Raw genomic sequence first — 23,809 nt, 5'->3', positions numbered from 1 at the left:
TATTTGCTTAACCTCAAATAGTAAAAATATGTTAAATATTTAGAACTAATTTGAAATGTTCAGAGTTTAGCCGATTTTTAAGGCTATGGCATATGTATGTAATATACCGACACCCCAGTTATCACAGATCAAGACTGCTTGTCTTGTCCTTGTTATGGACTCATCAGTCTGGAATAGTGATTATCTGAGCTGGAAACAAATGTCACCTCATTTAAGCAGAGTGCCAACAAACTGGTGATTAAAGTAAGTTTAGCTCAATAGCAAGCATGTGGACTCTCTTCTACCTCCAAAATAAAAGTTGCATCAAGCAGCGCACATTCAGCAATCAGGCAATTGTTTTTGAAAATGCTGATTGCAGATTTTTTTCACACTAATTCATTTTTGACTATTTCAAATGTTTCAAAACCAGTAACTTGCTGAAAAATTAGACCCTCTTGTTGAAAAAAGTTCTATTTTATGGGGGTTTGTCTGTTCTTTTCAAGCATACTTTTGTGTGTAGGATTGCCAGGATTTTCTGGAAATCAGTCTTTCTCTCAGAAATTTGTTTTTAACTCATTTTTCTTCTGTCTCCCATAACTCAGATATGGCTAGGGATCGGACAAGATAATGGTTAGTTCTAGGCTCTACACGGGCTCTTTCATTATTCCTTTTTGCTTAGCAGATGAGGTCAAATTCACCCTGTTTATAGATATAGAATATGTTTTATCTGTTCAAAACTTTTTCGAAAGTTTTCAATTGCCACTTTGTTTAACTTTACCTGTAATGTGAACATATTCCAGTGTGACAACTTCATTTCTTGCTTGGAGGGGGAAAAAAACCTTTTGTTAAGTATTATTTCACCCATTAGTTCACTTCCCCATCCCCTCCCCCTTTTGTGGTGGTATGAAAACTTGTATTTACAAATTTCTTGCTAGGAATATTTTTATTATTAATGTTAGTTACAGTAAAACCTGTCTACAATGATACTGTTGGGACCTTAAAAAATTATCGTAATAGACAGGTTATCGTTATAGACAGTTTGATTATTCATGCTGCATTTTGCTGAGGCAAAAAAAAAAAAAAAAAAAAAAAAAAATTGCATAGACAGGTTATCATTATAGACAATATTGTTATACACAGGTTTCACTGTATTATTTTATTTTTTAGGAATTTGAAGAACTTTTTACAAGAGCTGTGTCTGAAGCTACATCAGCATTTGGCAATGGTGCAGTTTTTATTGAGAAATTTATTGAAAAACCTCGACATGTAGAAGTTCAGATACTTGGTAAAACTTTTTTCTTTCCCCCTGCTACGGTCAGTGAATTAAGAGTTCTTGTTATTTATTCATTATTTGTATCCAAAACTTGAATTCATTTATGAACTTTAAATATTTTTTGCTGAAAAAAGTATATTTTTTATAAACCTATCTTAATTGTAAATTTAAAAAAGAAATGAAGTTTTGTTTATGAAAAGAAAGAAAGCTAAATATGTCCAAATTAATTTCAGTTCTATTATAATTGTAGAAAGTATTTTTAATTTGTCAGAAACAAATTTAGTTTTTTTTTTTTTTTTTTGCATTTATTTAAATTGTTTCGTGTACACTTTGTATTGTAGTGTATAAAAGATTTAAATTTTGTTTTGTAATTTTATAGGTGACAATTATGGTAACATTATTCACTTATTTGAAAGAGATTGCTCTGTTCAGAGACGGCATCAAAAAGTTGTTGAAATTGCACCCGCCCCAAACTTTAGCCCTGCTGTAAGTTGAAAAAGGTTTTTGAATTGTTGAAATTATTACATCAATATCAAACTTTCATCATTGTTGCTTAACATTTGTTACCATGTTGTAATCGCCTGTAATGATGCTAATACTCTGTGTAAATTTTGCATTTACCTGTTAAAAATTGTTTTTTAACTTTTGAAATAATTTTATTTAGCATATTTTCAATGCATGTATTGCTGTGTACTATAGCCTGCATGCAGTTTCCAGTAAAAATTCAATCGCAAATTCATTCAGGGACCAACAACAAACTGAAAAATCAAAATACAGTCAACTCTCGATAACTCGAAAGTCTTAAGGGACGGCTAAAACGTTCAAGTTATCGGTAGTTCGAGTTATAGGAAGTTTCCACAACAGTTTCAAGAGTTAGAGACCTGATGAAAACTTCAAGATAAAGAAATATTTGATTTATAACCTTTAAGTTTTCGAGGTTGGACTGTAGTTTATATCCTGTTTCATAAAGAACTTGCCATAATTTGTAAATTTTGCAAATTAGTTTTGCATCCTATGTACAACTATTCTACTGATTTCTGTAAAATATCACTTATTGTCACAGAAATATAAACCTTGTTTTCAATAATCAGGGACCGCATTAAGCATTCGCCAATGCGCCAAATGCGGTAAAATCGGGGAACAAAATTCGAATTTGGCGAATTTATTGGCGAACAGAAAATTTTCTAAAATATACACAGAGGAAAAAAAATCTCCCTTCAGATGTCAATCTAGATAAAAATTAGATACGTTCACAAAATTTGGACCCCTAAAAACGGACCCTTCACAAAATTCCGACCCCAAAAACGAACCTTTCACAAAACTCCCAGACTAGCAATCACTGAAAGTTGTTTTTTCCTCGGACCATTCCGAGCAGATTGAGGTGCGCGCACGCACATTAGCATCGGATCGGAGCGTTACCGTCCATCGGATCGAAGATCGGAGGAAGGATGATGTTTGCCTCTCGCCTCTTTGCACCACTGTACTTGCGCCTCTCGCTGATTGGATATTGAGTGCACAGCGTGGCTACCGAGTCGAAAGTGTTGGCGGATGCCTTGTTGAATGGCGCGTTTGTTTCATTGTGTTCAATGTCTGAAACATTGGAGTAAGATAGGAATGCAGTCTTTACTTCGTTAAAAGCTTTTATTTCTACTCTCAAATTTATTAAAGAATGATGATAAATATCACTTAAAGTTGTTTTTAGCCATTTATCCTTTGAAAAATTACATATGATTTGTGAAAAAAACTACTTAATTTGCATTTTTTTTCTCACCAAATTCCTAAATACAGACAAAAATTCCTGGATATACCCCTGCCCTTATCCTCAAAAAATTGTCAAAAATTAAGTTATACTTCACTTTCTGATTAAATATTTCTGCAGACAAAAATACATTAAAATGAGTAAAACTTAGTCTTTGACTAAGACTTTTGAAATTTGGCTAACACTTTAAAAATTTGGCTAATTTACTGGAGAACAATTCGAAATCCTTAGCGCGATCCCTGAATAATACAAATACAAATACAAATACAAATACAAATGTGACGACCAGCAACAGGCTCTGGGCCCAGCTAGGCTGGTCCTAGTCAATTAATTAGTCCCCAATGAAGATCAATGGCCCTCTTAAAGCTATCCACTCCCTTGCTCATTACCGCCTCTTCCGGTAAGCTATTCCAAGTGCCCACGACCCTGCTAAAGTAGTAGTTTTTCCTGATTTCCAAGTTAGCCTGAGATTTAAATAGCTTAAAACAATGACCCCTTGTCCTGCTTTCCCCGCAAAAATTTAATCCATTTACATCTTTCATTTTGATAAATTTAAATAACTGAATCATGTCCCCCTCTGACTCTCCTTTGCTCCAGGCTATACATGTTAAGCCTATTAAGTCTGGTATCATAATCTAAATCTGAGAGTCCCCTTACTAATTTAGTTACCCTTCTTTGAACCCTTTCCAATACAAAAATATCTATCTTCAGATAAGGCGACCAAAACTGAACAGCATACTCCAAATGAGGTCTTACTAAACTCCTATATAAAGGCAGAAGAACTTTCTTAGATTTGTTTGAAATAGATCTATTGATGAACCCAAGCATTTTGTTGGCTTTGTTACTAGCAATACTGCACTGTTGACTAAACTTGAAGTCCTGATTTATAAAGACACCCAGATCCATAACATTTTCTGCCTGATTTATGACTGAACCCTGTAAACGATATCTCATACGCTTATTTCCATGACCTAAGTGTAGCACTTGACATTTCCCTACATTAACTGCCATACCCCATTTATCTGCCCACTTAGTAATATGATCTAAATCCTCTTGCAGCTGTTTTACTTGTTCTTCATTTTCGACAATCCCCATAACTTTTACATCGTCAGCAAAACAATTCATGCTTCCAGAAATATTTTCATTGATGTCATTCATAAATATAATAAACAAAAGAGGCCCTAAAACTGATCCCTGAGGAACCCCACTTAAAACATCACTCCAATTAGAATGATTTCCTCTCACAACTACTCTTTGCTTCCTACCAGTAAGCCAATTTCTAACCCAAAGTAAAGTTTTTCCTCCTATTCCAATGTCAGCTAACTTGCTGAGAAGAGCAACATGCGGTACCTTGTCAAAAGCTTTTTGAAAATCAATATAAACAACATCCACACATTTTTTGTTATCTAAAGCTGAGGTAACCTTGTCGTAGAAATGCAATAAATTAGTAGTACAGGATTTACCTTTCCTGAAACCATACTGCAAACTAGTCAACAGACTATTAGTCTCTAAGAACATCATGATCTTAATTTTGATCAAAGTTTCGAAAATCTTACAAATCACCGAAGTCAAACTTACAGGTCTATAATTCCCAGCAATACCTTTAGACCCCTTCTTGAAGAGTGGCGTTATGTTAGCCAGCTTCCAGTCCTCTGGCACCGTCCCCGAGTTATAAGAAGCATTGAAAATATTCAAAATAACATCCACTAATTCCTCTGCACATTCAACTAAAATTTTTGGATAAATATTATCTGGTCCCGGAGCTTTAGTTGCTTTAATCTTTTTCAAATGAAATAAAACCTCCTCCCTGGAAAATACAAAATCCTCAAGCTGTATAATAGCTTGTGTCTTGTTAGTGTCAACTGTTGAGATACAGTTATCGTTAAACACACTGGAAAAAAAGTTATTTAGAACATTTGCAATATCCCTGTCGTTTTGTATTAAGTTTCCATGCTCATCAACCAAAGGCCCAATTTGACTGTTTCGAGCTTTCCCAGAATTAGCGTAAGCAAAAAACCTCTTAGGGTTCCCATCAATGTCATCTGCCAGCCTTTGCTCCAATTCCCTTTTCTGAATCCGTACCAAATACTTAAAATTTCGCCTTGCCTTACCATACTGGAGCCTCTCCGCACTCTTACCAGTTTCTTTAAACTTACGAAAAGTGGCTTGCTTATAATTAAGAGCTTCTTTAGTCTCCCTGGAGAACCACATGGGCCAAATTTTGGTACTAACACCTTTTCTCCTAAATGGAACATAGTCCCCAACCGTTTTAGCAAGTTTATCCTTAAATTCCGTCCACTGCTGATCTACGTCGCTATTTTCCAACCCTGACGAAAAAACCTCTTTCAAGCTCTGCCTAAGTGCAACAAAATCAGTGTTTCTGAAATTGGGCACAAACTTAAAATTATCATCTTTGCACACTTCAAATTTAACCCGGAACCTAATGCTGTTATGATCACTATCTCCAATGTGCTCCCCTACACTCAACCCCTGAACAAAACTACCTATGTCACAAAAAACTAGATCCAAAATTGCCTCCTCTCGAGTTCCCTGAGTTACAACTTGATCTAAGAAACAGTCACCAATTACTTTTAAAAATTCCTCTTCTTTGCCATTACCAGGATAAAAATTATTCCAATCAATACCCGGAAAATTGAAATCCCCCATTATGATAACGGATCCCTTACTGGACATGTCACTAATAATACGGTACATCTGTTCATCTTGTCCCTGGTTTGAATTAGGTGGCCTATAAACAGGAAGGATAAGTTGCACAGGAAATAATGTTTATTTCCTGTGCAACTTTTTGTCTTATAACAAGCAGAGTTTCCTGTCAAAGTTTCAGAAAACTTGAGAGCACATAGATCAACATTATGCTGATATTTTTAGGGGGGAGGGAACTTCAAATTTGATAAAAATGTAAACATCTAAATAATTAATATTTCATTACATTCTGGATTTCTCAACAAAATAAAATAAGACTAAAAATTTCTGTAAATTAATGCTTTTTCTCCCTTTAATTTCATACATGATGAAAAATTTGCATACTTAACTGCAACATTACAAATGGATGATCGAATTAAAACAGGATGAAATTGAAAAAAGGAGAAGGAATATATCTGCTTTTAAGCGAAGAAAATAAAATCTGCTTAATATAAGGACTCGACCGAGGCATCGCCGACAATGGTTCAACAATTTAGCCATCAGCATCGGCGGCTGATGCTAACTTGCAGGGAACATCGGCCCATCAGCCTTAAAAAACATCGAAAAGCTGATGGAATTGGCCGATGTTTTTGAAAATAAAGGAGCTTTGCTGTTTTATTTTTTAATACAAAGTAAAGGGAGTTATTGTTTTCATATAAAATTGTTTGCTTAAGTTTCAGTATGAATTTCTATTTTAGTCAACCCTGAATGAGTTTTTAATACTGCATTCAGGTACCAAACAAGTTAATTATTGCGTTGTTTCTAGCAGCTGGATGTACGTATGTATCTCTCATAAGTAATAACTCAAAAATAGTAAGCTGTAGAAGGATCAAGTTTTGCATGTGGGGTGTGCGTACGTTCTAGTTGTGCACTTCTCTTTTTGTTTTCAATCGGGTGTTCTGAAAAGCCTGTTTACTCATTTTTTTGGCTATTAATTACTTATTTCAATGCAAAACTAATATAGCGTCTCATATTGACGATCATTTGGTGATATATTGCCGAATTGGAGACTATGCAAACAAATATGAGATGGCGCAACCGGTTTTTTGTGTCATTTTGTTACATTCCCGTTGAACCGACTGTAATTTTTAATTTTTCGATATTTGTAATATGAATCACAGTAATGCAGTCTTTTCTGTAACGCTTCGGCGGAGTTACAAGTTTGGGGCCCTATTTCTCTATCACAGAAGTTGTAAAGCATTTATCATAAGCATTTTTGTAACTCCTATGGCCTCTCGCGCAATTGTAACATTTGCTATATTTTAAATCCGCCACTGTACTTCAAAACAAACCCGGGTGCAAGTTTTGAAAGGTTTTTTTTCTGCTCAATGTTTGTAATGATTTTGTACTCTATTTTTTACGACTATTTCTTGAACTTCCGAGAACACTTGCGTGCCTCTCCTCCCACTCCCTCAATTTCTAAAATTAAACTCTAGTTATACTTCTGAGTTGTTTAAAACTAACACCATTCATAAAATTAGAGATTTTTTCTTTCAAACTTTATCTATTGTTTAGAAAGAATTTAGAGCATTAACGTAAGAAATTGATTAAAGACGTTTTGAATGGTGACATAATTCGGAAATCAAAGAGACTTTTGAATTTTTTTCGGAAGTGCTGAAATAGATTCAGAAATTCTTCCGAGGCGTTGGTGGTAGCGGATCTGTACTAAAAAAAAGTGATTATTTATTTTGGTCAAGAAATGTCATTTTGCGTATTTCTCATATTTGTTTCATCTATATTTCGTAATGCGCCATCTTTTTTGCGTTATTAATAGCGATCGATTTTTTTTTCTGTTGTAAGTTACGATTTTGATGTATTTATATAAAATCAATGAATAAGGTTTTTTCGTTTTTATAGAAAAGTTTCAAGGATTTTCTATTATGCAATTTTTTAAATTTCAGAAAATTATTGTTAAATTTAAAAAAAAATAATTTGAACTTGTTTGTAAAGCTTCATAAAAGATCAAACAATCAAATGGTTCAATATTATGTGTGCAAACATCAGATCAAGTAGTATATGTGTTCAGTTATTAACTTGATGTAAATATCGAGGTGTTTTGTTGTAGCTGCGTTTTAAGAACTTCGCTCTTTTAATAACTATTTCTTTTTTCAGCAAAATTTATGTCACTGTTATAGCTTTTATGAAAAATGGAAACTTTTCTATTCATAAATTTTAAATAAGTATAAAAATATTCCTATTATGATTTAATATTGCAATTTATCTGTTACCTTTTTTGTTTAATTTGATGACTAAAAATGTCTACGTGAAATCTTTCCACTTTAATTGCATAATTTGTGGACGGTTTCATAGTTTTATTCTTAATGTTTTTTTTTTTTTGAATGATTAAACAACATAGTTTAATGTTTTTTAATTATGTTTAGTGTACCTAAATCCATGCATTATTACAATATTACTGAAATCTTAGTTATATGTTCAATTAAAAAAAAAATCAATTGGTTATTAAACAGTCTCTTTGTTTTTCTTCCTTTTCTTTCTTTCTTTTTTTTTTTTTTTTTTTTTTTTGGCTGTTGTTCTTTCTCTTTCATCATACAGCAGTCAAAAAAGGAGAAGCATAACTACACCCTATACAGATTGAACGCAGTACGATCCAAAAGTTCGGGGACAAGCTGTATAAAACCTTACCCAGAATAGTTCGCATTACCGAAGCACATCCACCTTCAAAAGGTCATTTTGAGGGACTGTGTACTTCTGTCAGTGTTCATATAACGTTTGGAAACACTCCTGGAAGCTATTTTTCGCTACCTTCTATGATGCAGCTTTATCTTCTCCTGAAGGAAGAAAGCGGTGTCCATGCAAATGTTTTTTTTTTTTTTTTTGCTGGGAGCAGGTAAAAGTCACACGGAGCTAAATCCGACGAAACGTTATGTTATTTCTTTGTCATATCAGAATATTGACAAATCGAACCTTGCTTCCTCAACATGAAAGTTTCCTTCTTCCCCACGATGAAGTTAAAGCAGCAGTACAAGACAGGAGGTTGCAAAAAATGTCTTCCAGGAGTGCTTCTAAGGCTATACGAACGTTGGCCTGGTGCATAGTCGTTCAAGGTGACTATTTTGTTGATAGATGTGCTTCGGTGATGCGAACTATTAGGATAAGGTTTTATACAACTTGTCCTCGAACTTTTAAATCATACTACGTACGTATGAGTTTTCAACTTACTATTTCATAATGTTTTTGATCATTGCAAGTTTACGCGCATGAAGACATCACAAGAGAATTTGCAATAATTAACTGAGGAGGCGTTCAAAATTGATATTTCGGTCATCTATATGTTCTTAGGTACATATGCATATACAGATGTGCCGGTAAAACTCGTGAAGTTTAAATTGGGTAATCGTAAAATAGAAATTTAGGTCGAAATCTGATTTTTTTTTTGTGATTACAATTTCTTATTCGTAGAAAGGAAGTAAAGTAAAATGAATAATCATCCTTTAAATCCCTGACAATCTTATCAATTTATTTCTGTTTGATTTTTTTTTTTTTGCCATCGGCCAACGGAATTGGCCATCGGCAATCTGCCATTTGGAGGAAAACAATCGGCCATCTTTGAACAATCGGCCAACAATCGGCATCGGCCCATCGGCCAAAAAATGCCATCGGTCAAGCCCTACTTAATATAGTAAACATTTTGCTGTTGTCATACTTTAGTTAATGCTGAAATCATAATTATTCTCCAAAGATCATAAAATTACTCTTAATCACTATCTGTTTGACATAGTTTTTTGTGATACTGAGATAGTAAATTAAAATTATGGTCCCTTCAAGTACTTTAAATCTACATAATGATCTGATTATTTTCCCAACACCACAAATATCCTTTTGCAAAAATGTTAATTCAACGGCATAAATTTATGCATTCTAATGCTTGATGATTGAAAATTGATTGCAAAAGTTCTATTTTTGCCCCTTTCCTGCATATGTTATTTGTTTGTAATTTTTATAATGAAGGAGCTATAATGTGCTAAACATAGCCCATACATTTCTAAAAGAGATTTAGTCATAATCATAGTCCAGCATATCTTGGGCAACTAAAAAAATATCTTGGGGGTTAGTTCTTTCTGAGCAAAAAAATTTCAAAAGTGATGTTACACTGAATTTTCTTCTAAACACTTGAGAAATAATTTGTCTGACACCTGAAAGTTTTCCCTGGTTTCTAAGATTTTATATAATTTCCAATTGTTGTTCCTCCTTGTATGTGTGTATATAGACAGGGTGTCCCAGAATGATGGGGTGTCTGAAGGGACAACAAGAATCATATGGAATATATGGTCATAAACACAATGCTTCGCACTACATGCATGCAAAGCCAGAAAGTGAAGGATGTGAAACAGTCACAAATTCATTACACAAAGACTATTTTATGCAGTATTTTAGTCTTTTAGGAAGGTTTAAAGTAGTTGAAATTTGGCATCGCAATGACAAAGCATTGACTGTTGCAATTACAAACTTTCGTTTTTGTTGCAACATGTGCATGAGAGCTACAGACTGTAACTTCTACTGCTTTAAACCTTTCTTAAAAGCTAAAATATTGTGTAAAAGTAGTCTTTGTGTAATGAATTTGTGATCTGTTTAGCATCCTTCAGGTTCTCACTTTGTGTGCATATACTATGTAAGCATTGTGTTTGAGACCATATATTCTAACATGATTCTTGCTTGTTACTGTCCCCTCTAACACCCCTTAAAGTTTGTTCCAGTAATTCTAGAGCACCCTGTATATATGTACAGTGTCAACAACTCCCGGCCTCCTAGTCCCTCTGGCAAAAACCAAATTTAAAAAAATTACCTTGGTGACTAGTTCTTTTAGAAGCTATGTTGCACTGAATTTCCTAATAAGCTCCTAGAAAAAATTTGTCCAGCACATTAGATTTGTTCATGGCATCTATTTTGCAGTTTTAGTTGTTCTCGGGTCATAATTATTTTTAATTGAGTCTTTGATGTTGTAGTCAGATAAATTCATATAGCTATTTTTCATTTTTTTCTATTCTGTCTCTACTTTTTTCTGCTCGTTAAGAAAAGGTGTTTTATTGCTTTTCTGTAGTCTAGTTTTTCATTAAAACAATGATAAAGGCCTCATTATTGCTCTTCTTTTCTTCAGATTCGTGCTAAAATGACGGCAGATGCTGTGAGATTAGCGAAATCTGTTAATTATCAAAATGCTGGCACAGTTGAGTTCCTGGTTGATGAGAAAGGAGATTACTATTTTATTGAAGTAAATGCTCGTCTGCAAGTAGAGCATACAGTAACTGAAGAAATAACTGGGTTAGTATTTCTTTATAACTGTATGTTTGGAAATGTAACTTACAATTATAATGTTTTTACAATCATTCCTTTCAAAAATTATTTAACTCTTATGGGTAGTTGAACATATATTTTTAGAAATAAAATTAGTTTGTTAGAAATAGGTTTCAAAAAGCTTCTGCAGGGTTCATACGCCAGGAGAAAACCTGGAATTGTCAGGGAAAATGACATAGTTAAAAATGTCAGATAAAAGGTCTAGGAAATTTTCAATTTTGCCCCAAAAAATTTTTTCACAGATAATTTTGTATCATGAGATCTAATATTAGTTTTTATCGATGTTTCCTAAAAAAAATTCAAAGTTTTGAGTCAAAATGACGCTGGCAATAAAGGGCAAAAAAAAAAAAAAAAAAACTTGGACGCCGTTTTTGCAACTCAATAGTTCCCAAGAAAAAAATTCCTGAAGTGAACAGGAATTATGAACTAACTCAACACGGGAGAAGACAATTTACTGTTTCTGAAGCACAAGCCTGCGGATGGTAGGGTCGATCAAAATAGTTTTTTTTAATCGAAAAGTCTTTTCAGCTACGTGTGAAACATAGTCGCCATTTTTGGTCATTCAAAAGGTAAAAGTAGACACTAAGCTTAAATACGTGAAATACACCGCCAGCTCAGTCATTTCCAGCCGAGGACTGCAGTTTCCTGCTTATTAGCACTCATCAGCCCGGCATAGGAAAGTGACTGAGCTGGAGATGGAAAACCTCTTAAGGAAGCCAAGAGTGCGAAACAAACTGGTAGCTAATATAGAATCACCAGACCAGACGAGTGACCGAAGCAATGGTTCGGTTCAACTCGAAGATTGAACGCTAGGCAAAGTATATTCAGTTCGGCTGGAAATGACTGAGCTGGCGGTGTATTTCACGTATTTCTGATTTAGCCCTGGCTAAATGGCGGTAATTTACTTAAATGCCTAAGTTTCCAAAAACAAAGCAGAATTGGATGTTTTCTTTAACTAAAAACTAATGAAAATAATGCAAAATGTGCTGCAAATTGTTTTTTTAAATATGCAATTTTCTTCAGAAATGAAAAATTTTGTTCTTAAAACTTAATCTTGTCCTCATTGCTTTGGAGGTAAATGTGCTAAAGCTTTTCAACTGAACTGAATTGTAGTTTCACGAAGATTTATTCTTTTTAAATTGTTTTCATGCTACAAATTCAGAAAATTCACAAATTCATACTTTTTGTGGTAGCCTTACTCTCAAGATGGCGGTACACAAGACTTTTTAAGTGCCTAAGCTTTCGAAAATGTCATTGGATATTAATTGCAATGCAAACTATTGATAACAACGCAAAATCTGCATTTTTTTCTGGATGATTTGTAATTGTTTTCTGGAAAATTGCAAAATTTTATTTCCAGAACATGTTTTTTTATTCTTTTTGATTTAGAATCTTATGTGCTAAAAACTGACTATTTTGTCTCTATTGTAGTTTTTTAAGGATAATTATTTATAACTACTTTTATGCTACAAATTCAAAAATCTACTTATGTTAAATTTTTTACTTAGTTGCCACACACATTTCGTCGTTTGCAAGATGGAAGTAAACATAAATTTACAAAAACATAATTGGATGTTTATCTCAATGTAAACTATTGAAAGTAAATGTGCAATTAATTATGAATTTTTATTTAAATTAATTATTTTCTAGAACTTTAAATTTTAATTTAAGCATCTTTATATGCAAAAGAAAAAAAAAAGATGATGATTATTGGCATAGGCCACTGATTGACCGACGTTGGTTTTTGTTTTTATGCATTTTTTGGTATGCCCAGTGATGCAACAAGTTAATCATATTTATACTGAAAAATAGTTTTGTACTTTGCTCAATATGTTTTGTGTTACATGCTAATCTTTACAAATAATAAAGCTGAAAGTCTCTCTGTCTGGATATCTCTCCTTCTATCAGGATCTCTGTGACGCGCTTAGACCGTTCGCCCGATTTTCATGAAATTTGGCACAGAATTAGTTTATAGCTTGGGGGTGTGCACCTCCAAGCAAGTTTTCGAAAATTCGATTTTGTTCTTTATCTATTCAAATTTTAAGAACATTTTCCCGAGCAAAATTATCATAAGATGGACGAGTAAATTACCAAGTTATCATACTGAGGAACCGTAACATGGGCAAGCCAATTCGCGAGAAATTCATCATACAATTTTTGCAAATAACAGGCGAACCAAAAGACCTTTTAATTTTCTACTACGGGCAAAGCCCTGCGGGTGCCATTAGTGAAAAAATAAAATGGAGAATTGTAAACCAAAAGCAGAGAAAGATAACTGCACGATTGCAGCAAAACACTAATCTACATGACATGAGGGATCAAAGAAACGCTAAAATAAGTTGAAAGTACTTTGTTTTCAACAAGTAGTAAACAAATAAAAACAATTTTGAACAAAATGTTTAAAAAAAAACTTGTAAGAGAAAACATTTTAAAAAATCCAAGGTTTTTTTTTATTATTTTTTTAAATCTACAAGTAGAAAAGTTTCAATTCTTACATGTTGCTTTTTTAAACAATTTTGATTATTTTGAAAACATTGTTACTTAAACTTAATTTTTATGAGGCGAGTAACCTAGAATTTTCAAAAGAATAACCTGGAAAAGTCAAGGAATTTTTTTTTTTTGACCACAAGAGTATGAACCCTATTCTGATTTCATGTCAAAAAAAAAAAAAAAAAAGGGACAATGAATTTTTTTTTTTTAATACAACAATAGGATCTACCAAAAATGATTGATATGATGTTATGATATTTTATGTATAAATTGAAGAAGCAACTTAAACATTAATACTAATATTTCATGTTTTGTTATTTTAAAATTTTTGGTTTATTTATAACGTGATTTGTAACTTGTGATTTTCAGTATTGATTTGGTTCAATCTCAGATACGTTTAAGTGAAGGATACAGTTTACCAGAGCTAAAAATGATTCAAGATCATATTCATATGAAGGGCTGTGCACTACAATGTCGTGTAACAACTGAAGATCCTGCAAAAAATTTTCAGCCTGACACTGGTCGCATAGAGGTTTGTTGTAATTTATTTTTTAATTCAGCATTTCATTGTATGTACTCTTTTGTCATCATTTTACTTAGGTTTTAGGGTTTTTAGCTCTTCATGCAACAACCTTGGAACTGTTTCATTAAAAAGTACTTTAATATTTTAAATATTTATTCGGTATAGAATCCCAAAAATTATAATCTCATCACTCTTTCACTACTTTTAAAATCACATACAATTTTCATGCTACTGATTCAAAACATTGTTTCTGGACATATATAGTATTTTTTACCTGATGTAAGGGAAAATATTTACTATAAATATTTTCAGGAAAATCAGCTTGTATTCCAGATCCACAAAAAGGCTGCCATGTTTTAGTGCAAGTGACAGCTCATGTATTTCATTTAAAAGTAATAATTTGAGCAGAATTTTTGTATAATGAGCAGAATTTTTCGCTTGAAAAATGGCACATACATTTGTGATTTCTCAAGCAGCAAAATTTTGTTCATTATCCTTTTAAATTATTATTTTTTATGATTTTTAAGAGCTGTCACATGGGTGAAAAGATATCCTTTTTGGCTCTGAAAAAATGACAAGAGGCAGGCTATGGCAAATTTTGTATTCAAAAAGGTGTATCTTATGGGCCAGGAACCATAATACTGATGTTGAAAAGTCAGTGTGTTAAAGCATACAGAACTTTTACTATGATACCCCATTCCTTGAAGGTTCATTATTTCTTCTGGTATATTAAAGTCATTTTTTTTTCATCAAATTAGTCCATAAATACTTTTTAAAAATCTCTTTTGGTTGCATAATGCTGCTGGGAGGGAGATCTCTTGTTTTTCTATAGATTTTTAGGGTGGGGGGAAGAGCCCCTACCTTTTGCATTGGCATCAGGGGCATGCACAGGGGAGAAGAAGGGGCGCCTGTTGGCCCAAGCCTGAAGGGGGCCCGAAATTTTTAAAATGAGGGGTGAAATATATGTAGGGACATAGGGATAAACAATATGGAGGAGGGGTGTAAAAGTCATTTGTGATGAGCCCCAAAATTTCTGCGCATGTTTCTGATTGGCAAGATAGTGGATATCTTACCTGTTCTCCATCTTTTCTATTGCATTCTCCAAAAGACCTGTCATTAGTTACAAAGCTTCAAATATACTTCATAAGAATAATTTTTGGCAAGAAAAGAGTAGATGTCCCCCCCCCCCCCCCATCCTTTGTCATTTCCTAGACTGTCTGATCTTGCTCCTAATGATGCGAATGTACAAAAAATAAAAAAAACCTATTGGTAAATTCAATTACAGTATCTGGCTTATGTTGCTCTTGTATCATCTATATGCTTTGAAAATCAGTTCTGTGCTTTCATCATAATTTCATATTTATTTGATTTGTTTAAAGTAAAAATCTCTTATATACTGTTTTTCCACTTTAGGTTTTCCGTAGTGGTGAAGGTTTTGGCATTCGATTAGATGGAGCATCTGCCTTTGCTGGTGCTGTTATTTCACCTTATTATGATTCTCTTTTGGTCAAAGTAATAGCTCATGCATCTGATCTCACAGCAACTGCATCAAAAATGAATCGAGCTCTACGAGAATTTAGAGTAAGAGGCGTAAAGGTGAGATCGTCAGTATAATTGCAAATTGCTGCTCTTATGAAATAATATATTGTATTTAAAATTTTATTTACTACTTTTCATTTTTTGTATTAAGACTGTTTGGATATATTTGCCAGATGAGAAAAAAAAAAAATTATGATTAGTTATTTGCAATTTTTTACTTCAGTTTGCTCCTAATTTTTCTTGTAAATTTAGTTCTAAAATATATAATAAAGTTTGTTTCATTGTCTTAAACTAAAAGGAAAATTATGAAATTATTGTGATGAAATTATATTTTTACTCTTAAGAAAACTGAAAATTGTTTGTTTGAAATTTCATAAAACAAATGATTGTAATTAAGTACCATTTTACTAAGTTACAGATCTTTCAACAAAACAAATGCTTGAACTTAATTAAAATGCTTGCAGGTTATAATAATCTAGTTTCATGGCTAGGATCAAAATCTTTCCATCAATAAAAAAGAAATAAGCTGCTCGCAAAAGAAGTTTCAAATCTAAAAGAAAAAGGAACCCAAAGTAAAAGTTGTTTATAGTGTCAATTTACTGCAAACCCAAAATTAGATTTTTTTTTTTTGTAATTTTTAATTGCATTTCTTTTTTCCAGTTTTAATTATATTCTGAAATTTAGACTCATATTACCATTCAAGAAAAAATGTTTTTTGTTTAAATGTCAAAAACGACTTAGTGCATTTCAATGACCTTCATTTATAGTCGCACTTTGAAATGTAAAAAATTCATTAATTGGCCATGAACTGGAAAAGTTAATGATCATTAATTAAGGCATAAATATTTGTACAAATCAAAGCTTGAAACTTGTTGTGTTACTTATACAACTTTTTAGAATAATTGTACTGCATTTATTTTGAAGCACATTATCTGATTTCTAATACCAACATGAACAACAATCTACTTTTAATGGGAAAGAAAGTAAAATTCCAGAATTATTTATAGAACATTTGTGTTTATTTTTCTACTTGTAAAGGAAAAGAATCCCTTCCCTATTAGCTACATTAAAAAGCATTTAATATTTTCTTGTCCATAAAGTTTATGTAGTAGTATGAAATGTATGCTTTGGACTTTGGAGTCTTTTTAATAAAGTACTGCATTGTTTTTGCTAGAAGAAAATAACACAATGTAGATCAATTTCATATAAACAAGATACAATTTGCCCTGAAAAGTGAGAGAATCACCATGCCCTTTGCGGGAAAACTCTGGTTTTGAATGTTGTGAAAGTACTTTTTCTTTCTTCTGTACAAATGTAGTAAGTTTTTTTTTTTTTTGATTAATGCTTACTCTCTTTGTTAAAAAACATTTCAGGCATTTATTAAGAAAGCTAATATCGTCGCCTCAGAGCAACAGCAGGACATCTTAGTGTTATTTCTGGGATTAGATGTTTTAATTTTGCTCTGAGGCGACGATATGCCCAGTTGAATTTTGATGATGTTTGGTTTCTTCTTTTTCTTATACAGTTGACTCTCTGTTAAAAGACTTTCAAGGGACCGCAAAAATTATCCTTAAGTAAAATGCATCCTTAAATAGAATGCTTTTTCAACTACAATGGAGCATCTTGGATTGTGAAGAGCCGTCCTAAAATTGAGAAAATCGTTAAATAGAACCTTGTTAAGCAAAGAGCCAACTGTACTTATTTGTTTTCTTCCTGTTTGTTTTTGCTATGGGTTTAATTCTTATGTCTGAAAGATAAGCTTTTTGTTTTCTATTTCTTGTAATGAATTGTTTTTAAAAACTTCTGTCTCAAATGAATGTTTTTCATGTTTTTTTTTTTTTTTTTTTGTTCATTAATAAATTCTCATTTTTTTAAACCAACTTCATTGTGCATCTATATAGTGCTTTCTGTGAAGAACATTTATAATGCACTCTGAGTAAAATTAAGTAAATTTATAACTTCCAGTTATGTGGAAGGAAACTTCCAGACTTGATTTTGGCTTGTGACTTGGTAATAATGCAACTGAAACTCCATTTGTAATTCACAGGTTGCAAAACTAAATCATAGGTACAATTTCAATAATCCTATCAAATAGGGCAATTTTGAGCCAGTCGGGCACCTTAAAGTTTCATAAACTATGGTCAATATTGCCATGTCTAAAATTTACATTATTGGTGTTATAAATGTAAAAATAATTTTTAATTTCTTATATAATTTTTTTGCTTTTAGACGAACATTCCTTTTCTTCTCAATGTGTTAGAAAATCCAAAATTTCTCGGTGGGACAATTGATACAAATTTCATTGATGAAAATCCTCTCCTTTTTCATTTTGAAGCTACTCAAAATAGAGCACAGAAACTTCTTCGTTACATTGGGGATGTGATGGTAAATGGACCTGCAACACCTTTAGCTACAAAATTAAAACCTTCTGATTTAGAGCCCATTGTTCCAGAAGTGCCTTCAGGTAAAATTATTGAATTTTTAAAAACAATTAATTAAATTGCTCTGTTGAATATTTATACTAGTCCACTGTTTTCTGTATAGGTTTAATATTATTTGAACTATTTTTCAACACTACAATGCAAAACATTTTCTAATTTTTATGTATTTGTTATCAGATTGAGTGGCATGATTTTGAGTCCTTAAAACTTTGTAGTAGATGAAGATGGAAAAAAAATTTTTTTTGCTGATTTTTATGTGGCAAGAGAAGTCTTTTGGGAGTGCAATTAAGGGTATCTATTTACATCATGAGGTTGCTGAATCAAATTCCACTTGCACCTTTGGCCTCACCGACTAATTAACATGATTCTTAAATTTTGTTTCCAATGCATAATCTTGTATAGCAAAAAATGAAGATTGCTAACTATCATTTTTACTTATTTCTTCTTTTTTTTATTTTATGTATTTTTATTTTACTTTATTTATTTTTACTTTTTGAATTAAAAATAACAATAATAATGGAAACAAAAGGCAAAAAGGGGGGTATTATGTATTTTTGTGAACTTTGCAAATCTCTACTGGCTGTGTACAAGTATTTTTCTTCATTCCCTACTATACTTATGCTTTGGTAAAGTTGTTCTGGAAAGGGAAAAAAAACGGATTAAGGTGAAAATACTCTGAAATGTTGAAATAAAAGTATTTTTCAATAATTCATTCTGAACTATTTTTTCCCCCATTTAGGTTTCAAGCCATCTAAAGGTTTCAGAGATATTCTACTAAGAGAAGGTCCTGAAGCATTTAGTAAAGCAGTTAGAAATCACAAAGGTTTACTTTTAATGGATACTACATTCCGAGATGCTCATCAGTCTTTATTAGCCACTCGTGTGAGATCTTTCGACTTATTGAAAATCTCGCCTTATGTTGCTCATAATTTTAATAATTTCTTCAGCATAGAAAACTGGGGAGGTATGTAAGAAATAATTATTTTAGAGGTTAAGAATGTTTTTTAATTGAATTTTGTTTTGGTTTCTTTTAAATGATTTGTAATTCTTTCAATCTTTTGTAATTTAAAAAATGAATTATATATATTTTTTTCAATATAGTTAACTTAAACATTTTAATATTATGCATAAGATAGTATTATCCAGTATTTTAACTTGATAAAATCACATTGCATCAATTTTATGTGCTTTAAACTCAGAAAATGTATTCTAGTAGAGAGAGTAAATCCCTTTTAAAACTCAAGAAAAGCTCCACAAAGATCAGACGCTTCTTTCATTGACATGTGACAGGTCTTCTCAATCCCTGTAGTGTGGTAACTTACTGCTGATTATTGGTTTAATTACGTCAACATTGAGTTATACAAAATATTTCTCTCCAGATAGCAATATATAATACTTTAACTTGATTGAAACTTAGCAAGAAAATGGAATAACAAGTAACAATCAAGTAGAGATCTGTTTTACTTTGGAGTGGGTAATAGTAACTTTAAACTTTCCTCTTCTGGATATCTATTTGACGGTTTAAAGCGATTATTGTTTTGTGGTTATGGCATTTGGATAATTGAGTTCAGGTTACTAGAGCAGTGGTTCTCAACCCATGTGCCGCTGTGGTGGAAATGCGGGTAATTCTTTCGAATTTGTTAGAAAACATGAACCACTAACTTAAATAAAAAAAACAAAATGAGGAAAACAATTTTAGGCCGATCGTAATTTAAGTGATTCCGCAAAACTCCAGGACGTCTCAATGCTTGGTGCCTACGTGGAATACAAAGAAAAGGTATGACTTACCCCCATGTAGTAGAAACACAATAAGCACAACTCCTTTCGCGTCACTTGTGAAAATTTGTTCTGATGATTATCACTTACACGACAAATATCAAGATCCTAGGGAGCTCCCGCGGCGTAATCAAAACATGGAAGGGAATATAAAAGATTACAATATGAAAAATTTAGGAAAGTTAAGTTCACAGTCCAGTCTATTGCAGGGAATTATGTCGTCACAGCAGAGGGATGTGCGTTGTACATGGAGAGGCTTAAAAAAAGGCGCGGCCTGTTGTTGCAGTGAAAGAACTCATCGTAGGGACATCAGCGAGGAAGATGATGTAAAACCACATGGATCCGGCCGCTATACCACGGCGATGACGGAGAAATCACAATTACACAGGACGAAAATGATGCAGCGGGAATCAGGACTAAATTTATGTCGACCGCGTACATCTTTCGCTATTCGGGTCTCACCAGCTACAGGTGCATCACCAACCTTCTCTGATCATATGCAATGATCATCGAATAAAAAGAAAGGGTTTTCATCCGTGCATGATCGGAGCTACTTCCACGTGGACGCGAACATTTTTCAATCTTTTTTTTAGAAAAACTTGATTAAATACAGGATCTCATTCGTAACTAACTTATCATTTTTTTTTAGAGAAACAGGACTCTAAGGCTCCTGTGCAATTATTTTACAATTTACATCATTTTTTATGCAGATGCATCCAGATTTTGCATCGCAGTCGTCGCCATTGCATATGACCCATTTTCAGGTCAAGCGTCCGCGCTCCTAACCCACGCTCAGTCACGTATCACGGCTAGCACACTACTCCCTTTTTTTCCCGAAAACATTCATGAGACATCAAGCTAAAAACCCACGCGGCCGCGTGAAAAACAGATATCCATACGCGGCGTCACTTAGCACAGCGAATGGGAACGCGGGAAAATGACATCACCTACGAGACCACGCCTACGGCCAATGAGCGAAAAAGGCGGGAGACACCACATCACGGGAGGAAGAAGGGAAAACATGGTCGCCGAAAACTCAGAAACAACGCCATTAAATCAGAAAATGCGAACGCATGAATTAAAATGCGAATCTAAGAAAATATATGTGATTACTATATCACAGCCGCGGCCCCCAAATGGGCTGCAAACAGCGTTCTGCTGGGCCGTGGACACTGGTCAAGAATATGAACCAAGGTAAATCTTGAGTCTTCATTTCGCTTTTTTTTTTTGAAAAAGTTCGCTTATTAGACATACAGTTACCCAGAAGCTCTCCCTAACTTATAGCCAATAAGGAGCTTGTAAGATTTTTCATATTTCTTAGGAACATTCTCCTATAATTGAAGAGATGAAATCGAATGAGTCAGAAACATCTCTAAAGAAAATTGTCGAAGAAACTAGTATTAGCTTCAAGTTAAAAAAGATCCTCTTTTGTTGAACTAGCATAACTAATCAGTGAATTGAGACACCTGAGGGGCTTTTAAACAACCTACCTATTTGAATGAGGATTTTCATTGCATTTTTTAAAAAAATAATATAGTTGCGAGTTATTTTGGACTAAAACTATCCAGTTTTAATCCAGATATTAACTTTCTCCTTGAGAAAAAACAGCATCAAAAATTCCATGGAGCTTTAACTTTGCTTGCGTTCGACGAGCTCAACCGGTCGCTACCGGTTAACCAATCACGTTACAGCTAATGATCACGTGTTTAAATCAACAGCTTAAAATGGTAACCGGTGAGGTAACTGATAGATGATAGAACGCTGTGGTTAGTCACCGGTCGACTGGTGAGGTTCGTCAAATGCAAGCTTTGTCTTCTTTTTGAGTTTTGGTTTTCTTACAGCTATGCCAGCTGTAAGTGAATGCAATAAGATAATTTTCTTTCTTAAAAATTATTTTGAAAATTGTTCTTGTACAGCATATCTACATCAGTGGTGCAACATGAGGAGAGAAGGGCATTAACATCTCCATAGCTCTTGTAACACACTTTCAAACATAATGTGATTTATTATTTTCACTTAAGGACAGTTATGAGCAGAAGCCCCCTCCCCTCTCCCGAAAGTAAATTTTGACTGTGCAAGTAATATATAGTAGTTAGTGGACCTCAATGGTGTTTTATACAAAACTGGTGAGCCTCACAATTAAAAAAGTTAAGAACCGCTGGTCTGGGACAAGTTTTGTGCAAAATGCATTTCTAACTTATATTTCCCATTTAATGTACATTAGCTAACTGAAACTTCCATTCTACAACGTAAATAATGAGATTCTGATAGTTATATAAGGGCAATTCCACGAAAATATCAACCTGAACATCAAAATCTCAATATTAAAAAAACTATAAGTATTGTCTATCATTTAAAAGCTTGAAATATATATTTTTTAAAGTGTACCATACTAAATTTTAATTTATAATTTTTCATATTTTAAATAAGTCATAACAGATGCCTATCTCTTTTGGGATTTTTTAAGGAAAATTTGATGTGTTGTAATCAAATTCTTTTCTAAAACAAATTCTAGCTAAAAGATAAGAAGGTTAGTGTATTTTGTTGTACTCATAATACAGTTTTATACTTGAAGCTTATATCAATAAATATCTGTATAGTGTTTCGATTAGTTTATAAATGTCAGTCAGTTACCATAAAAAATCCACTTTTTCCCCTCAGCATGAAATGTATTGGTGGAAATTTTCTAACATTCAGATATTTACTGCCTACATCAGAAGTATTTAAATGCTGAATAAGTAGAATTGAAAGTTTACATCCAGAACACCGAAAATTTTTTGGTTTCTGACTGACATCCTGTTTAACTTTAAAATAGCTGCAATGTATCCTTATACATTATTTCTGTAGCCTGTTTTTTGTTCCTATGCAAGATCTTCCTCAATTCTTGATTGATTTCTTTGATTTACATCTCATTTTAAAGCTTATAGTGCAGGTTAATGACGAAAAACAGACCCAAGGTCTAAAAATTGCTTTTTCTATCAAAATAAACTTTTAAAGCACCGGACTGAGGTTTTTGGTTAAATTATTAAGTTTAACTAGCGCTGTAACCGACAGAGCTGAATAGCTCGATCAGCAGAGCGTTTGAATGGTAACCAGAATAACGACTGTTTGGGCACGGCCTAGACGATCTGCATCATAAAATTAGACAAATGTCATTCATTACATGAACACATAAAAACAATAAATAACACAAGTAAGGCCATAAAATAAATGTGATGAATACACTCCTTGCTGTTACGAAAACTTGATGCATATGTTGCTATATTGATTCTTAATTGTAGATTTTTTTTTCTTTTTTTGTTTTTAAAGCTTTGGCACCGGTCAGAAAGCTAAAGCATAATGTAAGCAAAAATATGTAAGTATCAGGTTTAAGATTTCAGACTACAATGGAATTGTTTTTTGTTCAGAAAAAAAAATAAATAATGCATATACTGAAATGTAGATTCTTCTAATGACAGTTTTTGACCCTTTGTACAAATAAAAAAATTTCTACCACAAATTGAAATTACACTTTTCGTTGAGTTAAACTATGAGTATTTATTAGAATATGAAGTAAAACATTAAAATTACTAACAACTTAATGGGTGAAATATATTTTTTTTCTTCTTTCGGCAAAAAACAAATAGATAGTCACATTTTTATTACATTCCAAAAGCTACGCTTAAAAAACAAACTTAGTTCAACTGATTTTGTATTTTAACCGTTCTGTTAAATGACGACCACGTGCTGCCATCTAAGCCATAATGGTTCAAGCAGCCTGCGATAACAAATTGTATAAATTTTAAAAAATAAAAACACTTCTCTTCAATATCTTATTATATATATTATTTATGTTGATTCTTTTTCTGTTGGTATGCAAGATCTTTCTTACTTCTTGAAGAAATTCCCGCCTCATTTTAAAGCTTATCGGGCAACTAATGATGAAAATTTTACTTACTGTCTAGAAATCAATTTTTCGGAATCGCCATTTGCTGTTGTAAAACCTTGATGCAGCCTGTTGTTCTTATGCAGAT

At 32.9% G+C, this 23,809-nt stretch overlaps 1 protein-coding gene across 1 annotated transcript in view; it reads left to right on the top strand.

Moving 5' to 3' along the window:
- Positions 1-23,809, top strand: part of LOC129224605 (pyruvate carboxylase, mitochondrial-like) — a 58,399-nt gene that overhangs the window by 22,990 nt on the left and 11,600 nt on the right. Inside the window, exons 6-12 of the mRNA XM_054859089.1 lie at positions 1,147-1,264; positions 1,632-1,738; positions 10,831-10,994; positions 13,887-14,049; positions 15,454-15,636; positions 17,809-18,043; positions 18,760-18,984. Coding sequence (XP_054715064.1) covers positions 1,147-1,264; positions 1,632-1,738; positions 10,831-10,994; positions 13,887-14,049; positions 15,454-15,636; positions 17,809-18,043; positions 18,760-18,984 — 1,195 coding nt within the window. The remainder of the gene's footprint in view (positions 1-1,146; positions 1,265-1,631; positions 1,739-10,830; positions 10,995-13,886; positions 14,050-15,453; positions 15,637-17,808; positions 18,044-18,759; positions 18,985-23,809) is intronic.

This window comes from Uloborus diversus, chromosome 6 (assembly GCF_026930045.1).
Source record: "Uloborus diversus isolate 005 chromosome 6, Udiv.v.3.1, whole genome shotgun sequence".
Taxonomy (NCBI): Eukaryota; Metazoa; Arthropoda; class Arachnida; order Araneae; family Uloboridae; genus Uloborus; species Uloborus diversus.
This window is presented reverse-complemented; position numbering and strand designations above follow the sequence as displayed.